The 20874-nt window shown below is 41.9% G+C and overlaps 1 protein-coding gene across 3 annotated transcripts in view; it reads right to left on the bottom strand.

The window, feature by feature from the left end:
* Positions 1–2626: 2626 nt before the first annotated feature.
* Positions 2627–20874, bottom strand: part of LOC141781527 (SH3 and multiple ankyrin repeat domains protein 2-like) — a 231139-nt gene continuing 212891 nt past the window's right edge. For all 3 annotated transcript variants that reach the window (XM_074657353.1, XM_074657358.1, XM_074657364.1), the window contains one exon: positions 2627–8508. In XM_074657353.1, the coding sequence (XP_074513454.1) occupies positions 7983–8508 (526 nt within the window). In that variant the 3' untranslated portion in view covers positions 2627–7982. The remainder of the gene's footprint in view (positions 8509–20874) is intronic.

Raw genomic sequence — 20874 nt, 5'->3', positions numbered from 1 at the left:
AGTGGAACACTGTTTACACATCTTTAACTTAAATATAGCGTTTTTAAACCAAAGTGATCATGAAATGGAGACTGTTAATGTTAAAGCAGGAGACAAATTAACGGTGAGATTGATATTGAGATATAATAAAAGGACAAATAAGTGAAAAAACTAAAAGTAAAATTTATTAAACATTTTATAAATTCGGCAATTCAATTTTAAAACTAATTATATCGTAATTTAAAGACAGATTTTTTTCAATTGATATCTTTTTAAAATAAGTGTATAGGTTGTTGAACATACACGCTTTTTTACTTTTATTATTTATTTTTTTACAAATAAAGGAATTGAATTAATTGACAAGTTTAATGATTTTTTTTATTCTTTTAACTTTTAGTGTTATAATGCATCATTTAAATTCAATGTTAAATCATTTTTAATAGCTTAAAAATGGATTTACTATGTGTTTATAATAACTAATTACTAATAACTGCTCTCATTGAACCACCCTGTATAAATAATAATTATAATAATAATAATAATAAATTGTATTTATATTGCACTTTTCAAAACAAATGTTACGAAGAGCTTCACGAGGGAAATAAAAACAAGATAAATGACACGAGTAAAAAACAATAAAATAACTACTAAAACAGACAAACAGGTTGAATGAAAAAAATACTATACTACAGTACAGTATACAGACATAGGCAAAGTTGTTGGTACCCTTCCGTTAAAGAGAGAAAAACCCACAATGGTCACTGAAATAACTTGAAACTGACAAAAGTAATAATAAATAAAAATTCACTGAAAATTAACTAATGAAAATCAGATATTGTTTTTGAATTGTGGTTCAACAAAATCATTTTAAAAAACAAACTAATGAAACTGGCCTGGACAAAAATGATAGTACCCTTAACTTAATATTTTGTTGCACAACCTTTCGAGGCAATCACTGCAATCAAGTGATTTCTGTAACTCTCAATGAGACTTCTGCACCTGTCCACAGGTATGTTGGCCCACTCCTCGTGAGCAAACTGCTCCAGCTGTCTCAGGTTTGAAGGGTGCCTTCTCCAGACTGCATGTTTCAGCTCCTTCCACAGATGTTCAATAGGATTTAGATCAGGGCTCATAGAAGGCCACTTCAGAATAGTCCAATGTTTTGTTCTTAGCCATTCTTGGGTGTTTTTAGCTGTGTTTCTGGTCATTATCCTGTTTGAGGACCCATGACCTGCAACTGAGACCAAGCTTTCTGACACTGGGCAGCACATTTCACTCCAGAATGCCTTGATAGTCTTGAGATTTCATTGCACCCTGCACAGATTCAAGACACCCTGTGCCAGATGCAGCAAAGCAGCCCCATAACATAACCGAGCCTCCTCCATGTTTCACATTAGGTACAGTGTTCTTTTCTTTGGATGCTTCATTTTTGCGTCTGTGAACATAGAGCTGATGTGACTTGCCAAAAAGCTCCAGTTTTGTCTCATCTGTCCAAAGGACATTCTCCCAGAAGCTTTGTGGCTTGTCAATATGCATTTTGGAAAATTCCAGTCTTGCTTTTTTATGATTTGCGTCCTCCTGGGTCGTCTTCCATTAAGTCCACTTTGGCTCAAACAGTGACGGATGGTGCGATCTGACACTGATGTACCTTGACCTTGGAGTTCACCTCTAATCTCTTTGGAAGTTGTTCTGGGCGCTTTGGTTACCATTCGTATTATCCGTCTCTTCAATATGTCATCAATTTTCCTCTTGCGGCCACGTCCAGGGAGGTAGGCTACAGTCCCATGGACCTTAAACTTCTGAATAATATGTGCAGCTGTAGTCACAGGAACATCAAGCTGCTTGGAGATGGTCTTATAGCCTTTACCTTTAACATGAAGGTCTATAATGTTCTTTCTAATCTCCCGAGACAACTCTCTCCTTAGCTTTCTGTGGTCCATGTTCAGTGTGGTACACACCATGATACCAAACAGCACAGTCACTACTTTTCACCCTTTAAATAGGCAGACTGACTGATTACAAGTTTGAAGATACCTGTGATGCTATTTACAGGACACACCTTAGTTTAATATGTCCCTATGGTCACATTATTTTACATCTTTTCTAGGGGTACCATCATTTTTTGTCCAGGTCAGTTTCATTAGTTTGTTTTTTAAAATGATTCTGTTGAACCACAATTCAAAAACAATGTCTGATTTTCATTAGTTCATTTTCAGTACATTTTTATTTATTATTACTTTTGTCAGTTTCAAGTTATTTCAGTGACCGTTGTGGGTTTTTCTCTCTTTAACGGAAGGGTACCAACAACTTTGCCTACGTCTGTATATAAAGGCTGTTGAAGTCTATAATTATTCTGGTGTCACATTATAGAAGCTCCAGATGTTCAACATAATCCCAAGCTGTTAAAAAAACAGACAAAAAAAGCATTTAAAATATAAATTTGTACACTTAAAATGATGCCAGTACAAATGAACCCTTCAGTCGGTTGCTTCTTTGTTCATTTGATTTAACGTGTTTATTTTAGTCCACACAAACCGACTGCCTGCGATGACCGATCTCCATCCAGTGTCAACACGCTGACCCAACCTGACCCACGCTGACAGCTCCAACAAGGCCCGCTCTGTAAGGACTGAGAGGGATACAACACTAGTGCAATATTATATTTATTTCTTACAGTGAATTTTGGTTGCCATACAAGAAGTCTCGAGGATTTGAGGGGGGCAGGGGGGACGGGAAGAGTGCAGTTACAGGAAAATTCTCTCTTCTCTTTTCATTTCAGTAATTAGTTGACTCTATGATGATTCAGTAGCACAAAATTACAGCAACATAGAAAACATGAACACAAGTCTTTTGCACAAATTACCGAAAACATCTTAGCCTCTATGAAGACTTAATCAAAGAATAAAATCTATTAATGAAAAAAAAATAATAATTATTATTTAAGAAAGAAAAAAAAGAAAACAGTTACCCAAATGTTGGACGATGATAAAGGTGGGAGCAGTGTTTTGAAGGGGGAGTGGATGTGGGTTAGTGAGCCATGCCTGTCCTAAAACATGGCCTGGTGAAGCGCCACACCACGGTGATGCTCTTTAAAGATTCCTACTACATCTACTCAGCTCTACATTTCCACAGAGAAAACGGCTTAGTGACAATGTTGATCCACATAAAGGAATTCAACAGCCACCACTAATCTTTTTGGTGGATTTTATGTATGTATACATATATATAGATTTCATATAGTTTCCTACCAAGATGGCCTATATATATATTTTTTTTTAAATGTACACATTTTTGCTCTTTTAATACACACACTCTAGATCGAGGGGGTTTCAGAGGATGAGAGAAGTCTGGTCAGGCAGATGGTGGTCGTCAGAAGATACCTGGGTTTTTGTGGTCACTTGATTGGCCAAAATATCTCTACAGCAGTAGAGAGTCTATCTACTTTAGGCAACACTTCATTAAAACACTGACAAGTGATCGCTTCATGATATGTAACTTTTAAAATGGGAAAAAATCAAACACAACCAAGGAGATTCATTCAGAATAAATATTGCTTCTTACATAACCCATAAGTCTAATAATATCTTTTTATATGTAGTATTTTGTTTTTTGGCAATCCACGCGTCAGTGTTGAACAGTTTTTTGTTCTTATAACCTCTATAAAATTTCATAGAACTCTATACAAATCTTTTAAAAATACTGTGCTTTTCTACCTCCTCCGACACGTCGCTGTTTGCTTTTAAAATAAGTTACATGTTCAAACAGGAACAGGATTATAGCAGCATTGTCCCGTGCCAGCCTCCGTATATATACGGCTAATGTTCACAGAACACAGAGCTTGTGTATGTTTCATTTTGTCTCCTCGAAAGCTGCATGAAGCTGCGGAGTGTGATATGAAACCAAATGAGGGCGTTCTAAAAACGATATATATTTCAGACGTTGGGTTACTGTCGAGCACATATCGAAACCACACGAGAGGTGTGCTCTGAAAGAATCTACTTTGAGATAAAACACAAGCTCCTTTTTTTCTTTATAGAGCTATACAACCGACAGTGGTGCAGGTATATAGTGGAGGAAGGGAACTGTGAGCTATTTAAGGCATCCTCTGCAGGATGATGGGGCGAATGAGACCACTGCTGTGGTCGTCAGGTCAGCTCTGGCAACTATAAATCAATAGAATTTTTCCTCTAAACCTTTTAATAGAGCTATACATATAATCAAATAGACATTTTTTATCCTGTTAAACACTCTTATATACACGTTTCAACACATACTGCACTTCTACTTCTGACCAGCCTGTACTCATTGCTAGCAAACACACACATTTCCAGCTTTATAAATGCTGATTTTAGTTTGAAATTGGACCCCTTATAATAAAGTTTAAAATCCCAGTCTCTACTGCAGGAGCTGCAAGTGAGACTGGATGATAATAATACGGGACTTGGAGAAGCTTATAGTCCGGTCTAGTTAACAGAGACTGAAGTTCATCTGCAACAGATCAGAAATGCTTTCTATCCCTTTCTAATCTCACACAGGGCTCACGCTGATGAACATCTGCCGGCTCTGTCAGGTTGTTCTCTGGTTGTTTGTTTTGCACAGTGGTTCGAGGGCAGGACAAGGCATGATGTGGATTTACGTGAAACACGTAATTCAACATAAAGCCCTGAAGCCACAGAATCTCCATCTGCTCTAAAAGCCAACGGTTCGGCGAGATTTCACGTCATCTGGCGGAAGTCGCTCTACAAAGAATGAACCTGCTGATAAGAAAAGATCTCTGTAGGGGGCTGCCAGTCAGTCTGCAACAACCATGTTAACGCGGTGTTGCGTCTCCAGCCTTCTTCACGAGAAGAAAACACTCTACTGAAGGCTGTTTCGGTCTAAAACAGTATTTTCCCTTTGACTCTCTCTTCCAAAATCACAGGCTTGTACCTCTAAACAGCTGCTCCAGTTTGGGACGCCGTTTGGTTCATTTGGGATCTGGTTGGACTCGAGTTAACTTAATGCTAACGAATCTCTTATTGAGTCTTTAATCTCCTCGCTCTTTTTTTTTATTAACAAAGAACAATGTACAAAATGTTAATTTAGCTATATAGAAAACACATCATTTCTCTGGTAAAACTGGAGTTTTAGCTCTTTAAATGTCAACCCATGAGTTCTTAAATTTTAGGTTGCTTATTATAACTTGTGTTATTTAAAATTGTTGAAAGCTAAAAAAGGCCTCCAAAAAGGATTTGACACTGGATTCAAAGTCAATAAAATGCTATCGAACGACAGACTTCAATAGTTCGACACTTTGGAAAATAGGCCTTTTCATTTTCTTGGTGAGAGTTTGGATGGAGAGATGGATATCCCTCTCATGTATATGGAGGGATATCAATACGGAGCTACAGCCAGGAGAAGATTAGATAAGTTTAGCTTAGCATAAAGTCTGGAAACAGCTTTGTTGGCTCTGTCCGATGTGTAAATGAGAGTCTCCAGCTATGCTAACGGCTCTGCGAGTCTGTTCTAGTCACAGTTGTGCTTTGAGCTAAATGCTAACATCAGTATTCTAACATGCTCACGTTGACAACACATTAGTTCAGCAGATATTTTGTTGAAAAATTACATTTTTGACCTCTTGATGGCGCTAGAGGAAAAGTTGTGGGAGCACCAAAGTTATTGCAATTCATCCTGAGGGGGGGCATGAACATCTGGCCCGAACTTCACGGTAATCCATCCCACAGAGGTGAAGCCCCGCCCCTTCCAGTGGACCACCATGGGACCTTATTTCGGAAAAAATATGAACGGTAGTCAACGAGACAAATATTTTTGTTGATCCCGTTTGAATTACACCATGATAACACATATGATGTTTGTCAATTTAAAAGATAATTTTGTGAGTTAAGAAAGTCTCAGTTTGTTGTATAACTGTTGAGGTATCAGACTGTGAAAATACGTCATTAGAAAGACGACACACCCAAAAGTCACGTACGTAAGTGACGTCTCTCTCTCCGAAGCTACGATGCCGGTGTGTGCGACTCCTGATAAAAAGACCAGGAGTCGCTGAATAAAACACATCAGGTCAGATAACGTTTCATGTGTGCGTGGAACATAGCTACGTTAGCTAGCTGGCTCGTGTTGATGATGTTTATTGTGCGAATCGAGAGATGTAGTTCACTGAGCGGTTTCACACAAAACTAAATGGCGCTACGACAAACTGAGATTTTCTGGACGTGCAAAATTATGTTCTAAATTGACAAACATCATATGTGTGATTCATGGCAAAATTCAAATAAGTTCAAATAAACATTCGTCTCTCCGTTGATTACTGTTCATACGCTTTTTCTAAATAAGGTCCCATGGTGGTCCACCGGAAAGGGGTTGGACTTCGCCTCTCTATTGTAATTCATCCATGAATTTCTGAACCAAATTTCATGGTAATCCATCCAATAGTTGTCGAGACATCTCACTCAGTTAAACCTTGTAAAGAGCCAGGCTAGCTGTTGACCCCTGCTTTCAGTCTTTATGCTAAGCTAATCGTCTCCTGCTTCATATTTAGAGTACGGACACGAGAGTGGAATCAATCTCCTCCGTCTAACTCACGGCAAGAAAGCAAATAAGCCCATTTCAAAAAGATATCGAACTGTTCCTTTAAATGCTCTCTCTTAAAAAAAAACTCAACTTCTACCACGTACACGCAGGGTGTTTGATACGTTAGCATTACCGCGGGGCCACATGAACGCCTAGTGTTGACCTGCTAACCGTGAAGTGGAAGGAGATTTGACAGAATGAAGTAGAAAAGTAAAGAACAGCTCTAGTTTCCCTATACTGTGGCCTATATAGCGGATCCATGGAGTTAGCTAAACTGGCCTTAATGATATTTTGGGTCAACCAGTGACACACACACGCACACACACACACATACGCACAATACTAGAAGGAAAAGCCAAGAGGCACCAGGACGCCCTTCACAGACAGACAAGCTGGTAAAACCCATTTCAAGGTGAGAATTATTCTGGTCCAACGTTTGTCCGTCCGTCTTGTACCTCGTGTCCTCCCCTCGGTTTTCCTTGTATGATGAGGTGGACACCGAGGCGGGTGTAGACTGGCGAGGGGCCCCTGGGGGCCCCTGCTACAGCGGAGCTCCTCCTCTGGTGACCACCTCTCTCCACGCTTTGCTCTCTCTCAGGAGAAGAAGGCCATCGCAGTAATGGTGTGTGTGTACATGCTTCGGGTGTGAAGACAGTGTGTGTTCTCGTTTGTCAGTGTGTGGCACTGTGCATAAAGTGTGTGTGTGTGTGTGTGTGTGTGTGAGTGGACACGAGATATGGTTTAGTATTTATTTATCAGCTAATGTTCTTATTTTGACACAAACAGGTGAAAAGCAAAAAAAAAAATGGAGTCTATCTCAAATTTTCTCTACAACCTTAGATGCACCCAGAAATATAACTCCGGTAGGACTCTAGTGAAGAAATATTATTCTCTGAACAAACTCTAGCAAAGATAGAAAAGGAGCAACGACCAGCTCAGCTGGTTTTTCATGCACCCACACCGGGGTGTATGGAAAAAGTCTTTAGTATTCCAAAGCAGTTGGGTGAGCACGAGTCTTTATGTGAAATAAACCTCCAGACGAGTATTTTCCCAGCGTTTGAGTACACACTATTCCAGAGTTTTTTTGTTTTCTGGTCGGTCCTTCGTACTGGCCTCCTCTGCTTTCGCTCTCCTTGATGTGACATAGCAGCTATTCTCTTCTCTCTCCCTCCTGCAGTTCCGCCCGACATCCTATGATCCCCTGATGCTCAGGGCGGTGGGAAGGAAGAAGAGGGCGGACAAGACCGGAGCGCTGAGATGAGGGCGGCGGAGGATGAGAGAGGACAGAAACAGCAAGAGGCAGCATCAGCTTGGACAAAACTCCTACCCAGTTCAACGATTATGTCTGATGAAGAGATTGGTAAAAGTGATCGGTGACACCTCCCTCTCCTCGGCCCCTGACTCCGCACGTCGCCACCCCGTCTCCTCAGGGCTTATCTGTCCTGCAGCAGCTTGAGGGCCCTCTCGATGTTCATGCGGTGGCCCACCCTCGTCACGCCCAGGTCTATCAGGTCCTCTTTTTGCAGCGACGGCAGGTGGGCCCCCTCGATCTCATTGTCCAGGAAGGCGTCCCTGTGCTCCCCCAAGTTGAGACTCTCCAGCCAGTCCGCCACGTCGAGCTTGCTCCACAGCTCCATGGGTTTGGAGGCAAAGGGCTTTCCTGAGGCCGCCACCGCCTGCATCAGCGTGAGCGGCGACGGGGAACGCGAGCTCCCGCTGCCGCCGCACGAGGAGCTCAGGCTGTAACCGCCGCCGCTGCCCATGGGCGGGGTGGGCAGGCCGAAGACGTCAGTGAGAGTGGGCGACACGGAGGGCGGCAGTGAGGAGCAGGGGGTGAGGGAGGAGCCGGAGTCTGGCGGGCTGCAGGGGTGCGTCTGGGATGGGAGGCTGCTGGGAGGGGTGGAGGTGAGGGCAGCAGCGGCGGCGTTGTTACGCATTCCTGAGTCGTCTGTGGGCGGCCTGAGAGGGACAGAGAGCAGACCACAGGTTAGTCACATAGATAACTTTTAATTTTAATAAACAACCCAAGATGATCTTAAAGCGTGGAGGGGCTGTTGACTACAAACAATGTGTACGCTAACTTCACATCTTGCCATCTCTTTGTCCTATGGATACTTCATAAAGCTTTTGATTTGATTTGATATCTTGAATATAAATGTTGTTAATTCATTACTTGCAGAAACTTTCTTTTTGGCCTCTCCACACACTGACATATTATCTATAAAAGTTAACGGGTGACCTGGTTAGCAAACAGTTTCCTATTTTTACACATCCAGCAGACACATCTCTCTTTTTATTTAATTTCTGATCTACTCTCCACAGGCTCCTGAAAAAGAATATATCTCTGTCTCTTTAGCCGCTGGATGTGAGGGTAGGGGATGATGGAGAGGTAGGTGAAGGAGTAGTAGGGAATGTTAAAATGTAAAAAAGTTTACACCGATTTGTAGTCATTTTCTATCTTTCGTTGGTCTTCAATTAAAGAAATAAAAATAAAACTTGGGGCTGTCAGAGTTAACGAGATAATAACGCGTTAACGCAAATTCATTTTAACGCCAATAATTTCTTTAACGCATTAGTGCAATCGATCTTTCGGAGGTTAGCGGGCTCAGTTTTTTGGTACCAACATGTCATACTGCTTGTTGTGAAGAAGGTTAAATAACGCCCCAAACTTAACGCAAAATGTTGGTGAGGAAAAACTATCATGGCCATTTGCAAAGGGGTCCCTTGACCTCTGACCTCCAGATCAGTGAATGTAAATGGGTTCTATGGGTACCCACGAGTCTCCCCTTTACAGACATGCCCACTTTGTGATCATCACATGCAGTTTGGGGCAAGTCATAGTCAAGTCAGCACACTGACACACTGACAGCTGTTGTTGCCTGTTGGGCTGCAGTTTGCCATGTTATGATTGGAGCATATTGTTTTATGCTAAATGCAGTACCTGTGAGGGTTTCTGGATCAATATCTGTCATTGATTTGTGTTGTTAATTGATTTACAATAATAAATATATACATACATTTGTACTAACAAAGCATATTTGTCCACTCCCATGTTGATAAGAATATTAAATACTTGACAAATCTCCCTTTAAGGTACATTTAGAACAGATAAAAAAATGTGTGATTTATTTGTGATTAATCTTGATTAATTATTTTAATCGATTGGCAGTCCTAATAAAAATCTAGTTAAGAAGACAATCAATAAATATGATTTTCACAACAAACTGTCCTGAATGGAAACCAACAGCTGTCTGGAAGGTAGGACGTCTTTCTAAAAACATAAAAATGGGTGTAACTAATGTAAAGTTAATGAGATGTGTAATAATGGACTAAAACAGAAGAGTGGTAGACTGGAGTGATGATGGAAGTGTCTTCAGAGAGTGTTCATTAACACTAAAACGACATCATGTCATTGCTGGAAGGATTTATGAATGTAACGCTGCACAGTGACCAGTAGGTGGCATCATATGCAAAACCTTTTTTTTTGTTTCTACCAAAGCTCCAGCAGCTGATGTGGAGGATGCATGTTAAACCAGGCCACAGCTTTTTAGGTTTTTAATCTGCATCCAGACATTTTAGTTACAGTTACAGTTCTTTTAGGCTACTTTTAACGTTTATATTTGAGTATTTACGATGTTAGCAGTCATTTATACTTGTGACTTTTATTCATTTGCTCCATTGGAACCTTCATATTACATCTTTTGTTATGATTTCTTTCCATTAAAGCACAATTTGTGATTCAAACTAAACTCCAGGTAGGAGCCTGTCATCACTTCCAAAGTGATTAACCTAATATTTTAACACATAATCTAACATAAGACAAAGTTAGACACAAGTTAAAAGATTGTTAACATCACTCATGTATGTGGATAAAGCAGGAAAACATGCTTATATGATCAGCTAACAAACACTATTTCAGATTTTATTTTAATTTTAATCAAAACTCACCTTTTTGGAATTAATGTGTCATTAATGTTGTTGTGTTTTATTATTATTATTATTATGATGTTCTTATTTTAACTCTGCAAAGTGTCTTTGAGTTTCATGAAAAGCGCTCTATAAATAAAATGTATTATTATTATTATTATTATTTTAAAATCAGTAACCAAGTCTTTTCATTTATATATGTGAAGATACATTGAATTTATTATTTGCTAGACTTTATCATAATAATTTGACATGGTAGTGCTATTAACATAATAATATTCTGTTAATAATAATTTTAATGTTATAAATGCTGTCTTGCTAACTTTATTGCTATTTTCAATAACCTGTTATGTACAGGTTTCTCTTTAAATAACAGTGATAATGTTTCTAGGTCACTTGATAAAGTGACATGATATTGGTCAGATTTTTGCATTACATTTCAGTCTTTACTCATAATCATGCCAATACAAGAAATACTGATTCATATTTTTATCCTAAAATAAAGCAGAAGTGATGAGCAGAACCGAGGCTCCCTGAGGAAGTGATTTGAAGTATTTCCTCGACCAGATAAAGCTCTCACAGCCTTGTTTTCCGATCAAATGCACACCTTTTTAAAGGGTTTTCCCGCCTATAAAGCAGAAGCCTCTTACAGTGTGAACTCCCGGTTGCTAATATGTTTAATGGTTCCTTACATTCATGTGAAATGAGTTCTGTAGCAGCTGCAGCTAAGACTGAGTGCAGGCCTCCAGGTACAGAAAAAGAGTGTGCATGCTGAGTATGTACTGCAACCAGAGGGACGCCTGCAGCGCTCTAATGGATGGATGTACAACAACAACACAGGGAGGGGAAGGTTAGCCACTCTAACCTTTTTATAGCCTTTACAGTACGATGGGGAGACAGAATAATAGACTACTGAAGGAACCCTTTCCCCTCAGAGAAATTTACATCATGCACTTGTTAATTTAGCGTCCTAGAATCAGAGCAGTTAGAACAGGATTACAAGCTAACTTGACACTTTTGAGATGATATGTACAGTTTATATTATACTTATAAATTAATTCATGTCTGTAGTGGTCATTGCAACAGCAGAAACAAATTCAAACTAACTGCGGTTGATTTGGCAGTACATGATCGAATCTTGAGTTATCTGTTTATTTCAAAAGGAAAAAGTATTCTGTACTCTTGTCTGGACGTTAGTAGTCTGTCCAGTTTGTCACTAGATAAATCTGGAGGGTTGTCAAATGATTAATGGGTCAGGAGAAAGATAAGATCATGTTCTGCTGCTCAATTATTATTTTCTTTCTCTGATGTTTCTCTGGTCTTTGTTTTAGGTTTAGCTCTTCAGGAGGTTTAGAGGAAAATGTTTACAACTCAAATGTTGCCTGAAACCAAGTGGGCTATATATACAAGTATTGTGTGTATACATACATACATATATGTACGTATATAAAATAGATATAATGCCTGTTGTGAATCGGGTCATGATGATTTGTCATTTTTAAAAAGTGTGTCCCCAGAAAAAAAGTTTGGGAAACACATATCTAGAGCACTAAATGTGGTTCAATCCGCCACTGAAAATAGTCCTCATAACACATGCACTATTTCCTCCTGTTTGTTAGATAAAAACTACCTGACCAGCTGTTTTAGGAAAATCTATTTTAAGAAAATGAACCTAAAACATAAAACTTGTGTTATTGTTGTCATCTGCAGCTGAAATGGGACAATTATAAGCTGAGAACAGGCCTAAACCAGACAAGAAACAAGTCCCACCACCACATGCAAAAACACAGAACCGTGTGTGAGTAAAGCTGGGCATCCACTGTACCATTTCAGAAATGTTGTTGTGTGCTTCCTACTCTGTACGACCAGATCGTTTGCGATGTAAAGCCAAAGTTCATGATTTATGTGCTCACACTGTATGGCACGATCATCAGCCATGACCTGAGTGATCACACTGTACATGTAAAATAGATCAAATACAACACGTCCTGCCGGCTCCTGCGGGCCGTTCTGGCTGTTGATAGTTGTCAATAAAGATTGATTTGAAAGTTCCGAGGCAGGTAAAGTGTGTTTGCCAAGCCTCCAGGAAGAGTGTCGGTCGTTGGTCCCAACTTTCCTAGTGGCCAAACGGCGGTACTGCAACCTCAGTGTCTGTCACGTGATGCCATTGGGCCCAAAAAGACTTTTTCCCATAGACTTACATTGGGAAAGAGACGTCTGTAACTACGTCTGTAACTCAGAGGTTTTTTTAGGTAAATAAACTCCCCAGTACGAACACTCTAACAGCCCTTATTTAAATCATTAGATTTTAAAGTTGTAAAATGCACTAATAGCTGAATCCAGAGTTATTTCTCTTCCTCCATTCATGTGAATGAGAACCAGACCGAGGCTTGAGCGCCAAGCCGTGAAGACGGCGTGACGTTGGGACCCCGTGACCGAGTCATGTGACCGAGCGGACGCTACTGCGCATGGTCCATGTGCCCAAGATCCGGGTACTTTTCCAGATGGAAGTCGAGCCATTAGGCTTCATGCTCCACTGAGCAACTCTCATAGGACTGAACGAGGCCCCGCCTCCAACGCTGTATCCAGTTCTCTTATACATCCATGGTGTTAGCTGGCAGAGGTCTGTACAGGTCACAGTGCAAACAAGGCAGAAACTTGCTTCCTCGATCATCTGTGCCATCCTGTCTGCTGAAACGTCTAAAAAAAGAGTCGCCGGCCGGCGTATATGGTGGCGAGGAAGATGTGGACAGTAGGCTCATCCATTTTGCAGAGAGAATTGGAGGTAAGCTAGCTACGTTTTATTACATCTACTGTACATTGTTATCTTGATAGCTACGCTGGTGGCTCTGCTTCAACTGTTTGAGAGCCTGTGGACGACCGACCAACATTACAGACATGTCAGAAATTCATCCGACTGTCGGACGGCTGGTCGGGAGGAGGTAATCGGTCCTCCGCCCCCCCTGTACTCTGCACGGCAAACGACACCCGACAAAGATGAAATTCGGTCCGACTCTAAAATGAGTCGTGCGGCTCAACATTCGGGCCAGAAACGGGCTAAAATCGCACAGTGCATGCCCAGCTTAAGAGACATCACCCTCCTCGTATACCTGCTGCCCCAGATGGAGGGATGTGATGGATGTGCTGATATTTAGAGCAGTGACACACAAAGATACCCCCCCACCACCACCACCACAACACACACAGCAATCCATGCAGAATGATCACACCTTCCTTCAACTTCTCCCCAGGATTGATTGAATTGAACACAAGAATTGAAATCTGCCCCCCCCCCCCCCCCCTGACTCTCTACTGCGAGATGTAGCCTAGATATCGCTCTTTCCTACTTGTGACATATGGAACAGCCTGAGGGGAAGTGAAGGGGACAAAAGGGGGTCGTTGCTGCCAAAATGGAACTGGGCCACTGCTAAAGTGCTGCCTTCACCGAGCACGGACGCTTCCAAAACTTACACTTTGCACTTTTCAACACCAGCTTCTCCACAGGAAGTCGTGTTGGATGGATGAGATGGGAGACAGCAGACGACATTAGACATTGATAAACACACACACAATAACACATACATGAGATAAAAGAAAACCGGAATGCATGGAAGAACGTAACATCTTTATGTACTGACAAGTCTCTGCCATCTGTCTGCCTTCTGCTTTCACAGCTACAAACCAACTTATAACTTCTTCTCTGCTGCGCGGCCACGTCTCCCGCTCCGGGCTCACAGCGTTTTAATTTCATCTTTATGTAACGACGGGTCAGACCGGACGACTACGCTCCGACACGGATTCAAAACAACAGCACAGAAATACTTAACCTGAGATCTGTCAAGCACTCCTCTAATCGGCATCCTGCTATTCTATCATCTATTAAACACGTTTTGTTACAGGAGTGAAATTGAAGTGAAAAGTATGTAATTGCTTATTAGACTAATTAGCACAGTGCCTCGTTTAGCTTCTCTGACCTTATTACCATTTCTTGCGGCTACCAGGATTCACGTATTAACAAAAGAGGACAGTCGCTGTCATGCTATGAATTTCTGTCAGGTGGCCGACAGCAATCCAGATTATTTGTGCATACATTGATTTCAAACTGTTAAGACAAATTCTTTCATCTAAAAAGCATCACTCGTGTTCACAAGCCTGGGAGTAACAGTCAGTATTAACCCACTATTCAGTGACATGTTGCACCTTTAATGCATTTGACAACAAAAGTGTGCTCGATGCTTGCAGATGACGGTGGATGAAGAAACATCATCATTTCTGTTCAGCCATGCTAGCATCTCTGTGGAGCTGTACAGCAGTAATTTAACCTCTTCCACTCCTTGAGGGCGCCGGAGTGGCTGGAGCAGGCTCAATTATAGAGCTAGAGAGAAACTAGAAAAGATAAGGAATCCAAATGGTACCAACTACGTCATGTTAGCATTTCAGGAAGAATGCTAAATAATGTAACGAAGTTACGCTAAATTTTCGCGAGGAAAAACTGGCATGGCAATTTTCAAACGAGTCCCTTGACCTCTGACCTCAAGATATGTGAATGAAAATGGGTTATATTTGTACCCACGAGTCTCCTCTTTACAGACATGCCCACTTGATAATGATAATCACATGCAGGTTGGGGCAAACAACTTGACTCTTGTGGATCCAATGAGCCAACTGTATTCATGTGTGATGATGTTAGTCCCCATAGGAGACATTACATTGTAGTGAGACCATTATTTTTAAAAACTTGACCTCACTGTATAAAATAACCTGTGGTGACCTCTAGGATAATCACAGCCTCATGAATCTTTACAGCCACAAACTAGAGACCTAGAGCATTCAGAGGATGGATGGATCAGACTAGAGACCTAGAGCATTCAGAGGATGGATGGATCAAACTAGAGACCTAGAGCATTCAGAGGATGGATGGATCAGACTAGAGACCTAGAGCATTCAGAGGATGGATGGATCAGACTAGAGACCTAGAGCATTCAGAGGATGGATGTATCAGACTAGAGACCTAGAGCATTCAGAGGATGGATGTATCAGACTAGAGACCTAGAGCATTCAGAGGATGGATGGATCAGACTAGAGACCTAGAGCATTCAGAGGATGGATGGATTTCCTAGCTAGATTAACAATAAGGGGTTTTCTGAGCAGCTTATAACAGAAGTGCTCGCCATCCAATCACCGAAAAATGCCAATTCTTGCAGAAATCTCCAAAATGTCCAAAGTTTTTGATCCCAAATCACAGCATGTCTTTTTCTACGGTGTTCCTCAAGGTCTTGGTGTCTTAATGTGGTATTTTGGAGGATTATTGATCATTTCTATCAATTCTCCAGTAGTTAAAAAAGGTTAAATTTAGTACCAAATCTATGTAACAAATGGTATCAACCCAAAAATTGCTGCAACAACTTATGAAACATAATAGAGCATAGAGATGGACATCATATACTTCTATCATCATGTTCTACACTCTTATACACTTTCATTATTTATGTTAATTAATCATGTTGATGATTCATGACTAGAACAACTTGACACTCAGTGCATCTCAAATTAATCTTCAGGTTCTCAGCTTTCAGATGATGAACACCACTTCTATGTGACATCTACTGCTGACCTGCTATCTCCCCCTAAAGACCCCCTGGACCCCCCCTAAAGAAGATAAAAACGAGTCTACTGTGGGTCTCAGAGGGTTAAAAATAACAAAAAAATCGAAACAAGAGCTTTGAACCATGCAGGTACAAGCTGAGTGAGTTCTGTGGAAGTTAGAGACAAGAACCAACACTACAGGCACATTCAAATGTACCACGAATGCACTCACATAGTCACCCCCCCCACACACACACACACACACACAAGTAACGTTAGCACGTGTCCCTCGCTGGCCTTCATCTCAGCGCTCGCTCTCCGTCAGCTGAGCAGGTTGAGAGGAAAGTGATGCAGTGCTATTGATATCTGTGGTGGGAGACCTCGCCTTCGCCACGCCCACACATCGCATGACTCCCTGCTTCTTTCTAGCACACACCGGCTCACGCATTCAGGGTCGCAATCATTGGCATGCGTGCACACGCTGCCTTTATTTATAGAAGCTTGAACGCACACACACACACACACACACACACACAGATAGAGACTGACTCGGCTGTGCTGGGTTACATAACGGTGGCCTACTAAAGCAGCGCGGCACGTGACCTGCGTGAGATGATGCTGAACTCTGCTGAGGGTTAGGCCTGCCATCCTCTTGCTCCATCTCTCTGTCACACACACACACACATGCACACATGTAAAAAACACACACACCCCTCCCCTGACTCAGACTGACATCACTGCAGGCCTCAAGGCTGCTCTCATCAGCCGGTTGCTAGGCAACCCTTTCGTCCACAGGCACAACCAACGCACATTTAATCTGGGAGGCTAAGAGACAGGGATAAAAAAAAGAAGAGAGAGAGAGAAAGAGAGAGAGAGAAAGGAACACAAATGTCCAAAGGAGAAAATGAGATGTTAGCCGGTGCTGAGGCTGATTCCAACATACTGAGGAAGAAAGAAACAGGAGATTGTGCACGAGAGCAAAGGATGAAGGGCGAGAGAGAAAGAGAGGGAGGGAGAGCATGTGTGAATCTAGGCCATCTTCTGTGCATCTCTGTTGCCATCTGTTTGACAGTCACAGAAGCAGGACCACCTTTTCCCCTCCGCAGGCCTCTTCATATGACGAGGTGGTCCCTATCTGCACGTCTCTGGCTGCCTACAACCACATCTTCTGCTCAGCGCCTGGCAACCCCTCTCCACAACATGAAGTGGAGCAACACGAAAACCCCCTCTGAGCACGGAGGCAGATAATCGGAGACCCCGGTGACATACAAGAGAGCGGGGTTTAAACTCCAACTGACATGGACCCACACACACACACACACACACACACACACACACACACACACACACACACACACACAAACCCTTCAGAGCGACAATTGAAAACACCAGATTACAGGCAATCGACTGATTTTAGCAGGATGTTCATTGCCGCTAGGAATGAGGGTTGGATTCTGAAGTCACATCAGGGCAGGATGACATCTGGTTGTTTGAACCCATAGTGAATCAGTTACTGAGCTAAACTAATGCCGGCTACACACTAAACGACGACCAAGCCGACTTTGGGCCCGATTCCCCCCCTTCCGACAATCGTCTTTGATTGTTTGATGGTTCTAAAGATGATCTTTCCAGATGTTCCTGGGAGGTATGTTGAGAGTGTTTTTTACATCCATCGATCGGCTCTGAAGTCCATCCTGGACGCACCGATCTCAAATCGTAAATATTAAACACTGTTGTGTGTCGGGAACAAGCCTCCAGGAAGAGCGCCGGTCGTCGATCCCAACTTTCGTAGTGGTCAAACGGCGGTACTACAACTTCCTTGTCCGTCATGTGAAAGTACAAATCATCCATTTCTTCCAACACCTCAGAATATTTTATACCTGCCCAACATTTTGTCTAAATGAGGTTATAATTCGGGGTTTCATCGACCCTTTCTCACTCCCAACTCGTCAAATACCGCCGTTTGGTCAGCGCCGCTCAGGCTCGGAAACCGACGCATAGATGGAGGCACCCTTTAGCAACATTATGTGACGAACCGGGCTTTCAACTAACTCCAATGTAAACCCACCCGTGCCGTTATTCGACGGTTGGAGCAAGTGATGTAGTATTAGTAGCAACACTTTCAACCAGGAGAGCGCTTTTCTTGTCCTGTGTGAAACTAAAATTAAGGTTGACTCATTTTGTCACGTCTGTCTTTAGTCACGTGACTCGTCGGTATCGTCAGCCTCGAGTTCGGCATTTTGGCCGTCACCATCTTGTTTTTTTGCAACCAGAAGTGACACGAGAGGGTGGAGCTAATACAACTGAACACTGATTAAGACATTTTTTAGGCGACCAAAAGTGTTACTTTCATGAACTGAAAACACACTGCGAAAGGGTTAAAGGTGTAAGACAAAAACACCGACAACGCCGTGGTAGCGACCTGTCAATCACAAGGTAGCCCCGCCCTAAAGCATCCCCTGCTTTATGGTCTATTTGACTCTAAATGGGACCATAATTTACTAAATGAACATCATGCTGTATTGAAGAAGACTTGAAACTAGAGATTGAGACCATAAACTCATGTTTATAATGTTTACTGAGGTAATAAATCAAGAGAGAAGTAGGCTCATTTTCTCACAGACTTCTATACTATCAGACTCCTTTTAGCAACCAGAGGAGTCGCCCCCTGCTGGCTGTTAGAGAGGATGCAGGTTTAAGGCTCTTCAGCGTTGGCTTCACTTTTCAGAACCGGAGGTTGCCGCCTGGTTCTTCCGCAATTCCAGACGCCATCGGGAAAAACTGGGACCGAAATAATGACACATCCCCTCTTATAATTGTCACGGAGACGCTGACGTAAAAGACTTTTCCCAACCTCGCAAAATGAGTCACATGATATTAAAGTAGTATACAAAAAGAATCTCTGCTTTCTAGAAGTCATAAGAAACCTCACTGTGCAAAACAATCCTCCCAGTTAAAAAAAACAATGCAAATGCATGGCTTGGGGGGAATAAACAGTTTACTTTGAGAAGCTGCCAGCTTCATGCACCTGATACCTTAGCATCATACAGCTACCAGCAGCACAAACACACAACCAGAGAGATCTTCACTTTATGGGCAAAGCAACTTTTCACCAAAATGGAGACTTAAGATGCCCAATGTCACACCATGATCACTGTGAGATTAAACATAATGGCTTGGTAATGAAGTCATTAACTGGGCTGATTCATTATCTATCTATCTATTCATCTTCTATCATCTACTTGATAGGAGCAGCATACAGTTCAAGTATAAAGTTTCTATTTCTCTTAAGTGACCGTGTTCACAAGAATGTGTCACCACACAGACAAACAAGAACAAGCATGGCAGCAGTGGATACAAATGTAAAAGTGGAAACAGGGCTTTGGTGTGACGTAGGGGTGGAACGCTTCACAAAATCCACGGTTCGGTTCATATCACGGTTTTCGGTTCGGTTCGGTTCATTTATGGTACAGCGATGAGATCATGTTCTGATTTCAACATGCTTTTCATTTATTTGGCAAAAATAAGTTAACAAATGTTTTCCTTAACAAAAGTATGGCTTACATAAGGAACATAAACACTTTTTAATTGTCAAATCTTAATTGGAAGAAGAAGAAACCTTTATTTGTCGTATACATACAGGTACATACATGAAATTTGACCTCTGCATTTAACCCATCCTAAGTATTTTAGGAGCAATGGGCTGCTGCAAGCGCCCGGGGAGCAACTTGGGGTTTAGTGTCTCGCTGAAGGACACTTCGACATGCAGTCTGTAGAAGCCGGGGATCGAACCGCCAACCTTGTGGTTAAAGGACGCAGCTTCAGTTACACTGCGCATGTGTTATACCCCATACCTCAAGACCCATGTCCGCCCGTGTCCCAGCCTCCTTCAATAGGCCTTGATTTATAGTGTGACAATAAACGGGAGCCTAACTCTACATGAAAAAAATTAACCGAACAACGCATACAGGACCCAAACCGTGACTAGCAAACCGAACGGTTCGAATCTTTTACCTGAACCGTTCCATCCCTAGTGTGACGTGAACGTACGTACTTGGCGTGAACGTACCTGTGAAGATGGGAGACACAGAAGACATGAAGAAAGAAGAGGTGAAGGAACTACAGGAGACTGGAGAAAATGGAGATGAAGATGGAGAGGCGTGAGCTGCAAATGAGATGAGTACAAGGTGTAAAGGTCAACAGACATGACTTTGAAACGCAGACGATGAAAATGAGGATAACATGATAGTATGTGGCGTGAAGCGTGAAGGAGGGGTACGCGAGGCCGGACCTCAGCAGCTGCCGGGCATCTCACTGTAATTACCACAAATGGCCGTCACAGTGTTGTTGATCTAACAGTGTTTATTAGATCAGAAGGCCCCCAACGCCCAGAGGAATCAACTCTTTCCCTCTGTGCTCTCTACACCTCTCTGATGAGCGATGGGACCATTCATACAAAATGCATGCGAGCGGTGAATTATTTATTGTGCTTTTTATTTCCCTCTCAAACATGGGAGATGTGAGTTTAAAAAACCATGAGCTGAGCCGGTCCAGGTGCAGGGTCCATCAAAACGGTGTCCCAGTTACTCCAAAGTTGACTCCTGCATGCCCTGAACAATCTACAACATAGCTATGCTATGGTTAGGAAAGCAATCTTTGTTATATCAAATGTACCATCCCTTAATCCTGCATATCAACAAGTAAACAGCCCCCACTTTAATATTTATTACCTATAGTGGTCCTTTGTGCTTCCATCCAAATAAACATTCATTTTAGAAACAGTGAAAATAAATGTCAAAGCGAGAGGATGAG

The sequence above is a fragment of the Sebastes fasciatus genome, chromosome 2 (genome assembly GCF_043250625.1).
Source record: "Sebastes fasciatus isolate fSebFas1 chromosome 2, fSebFas1.pri, whole genome shotgun sequence".
Lineage (NCBI taxonomy): Eukaryota > Metazoa > Chordata > Actinopteri > Perciformes > Sebastidae > Sebastes > Sebastes fasciatus.
Note: the sequence above shows the minus strand (reverse complement) of the source record. Positions and strands in the feature narration are given on the sequence as shown.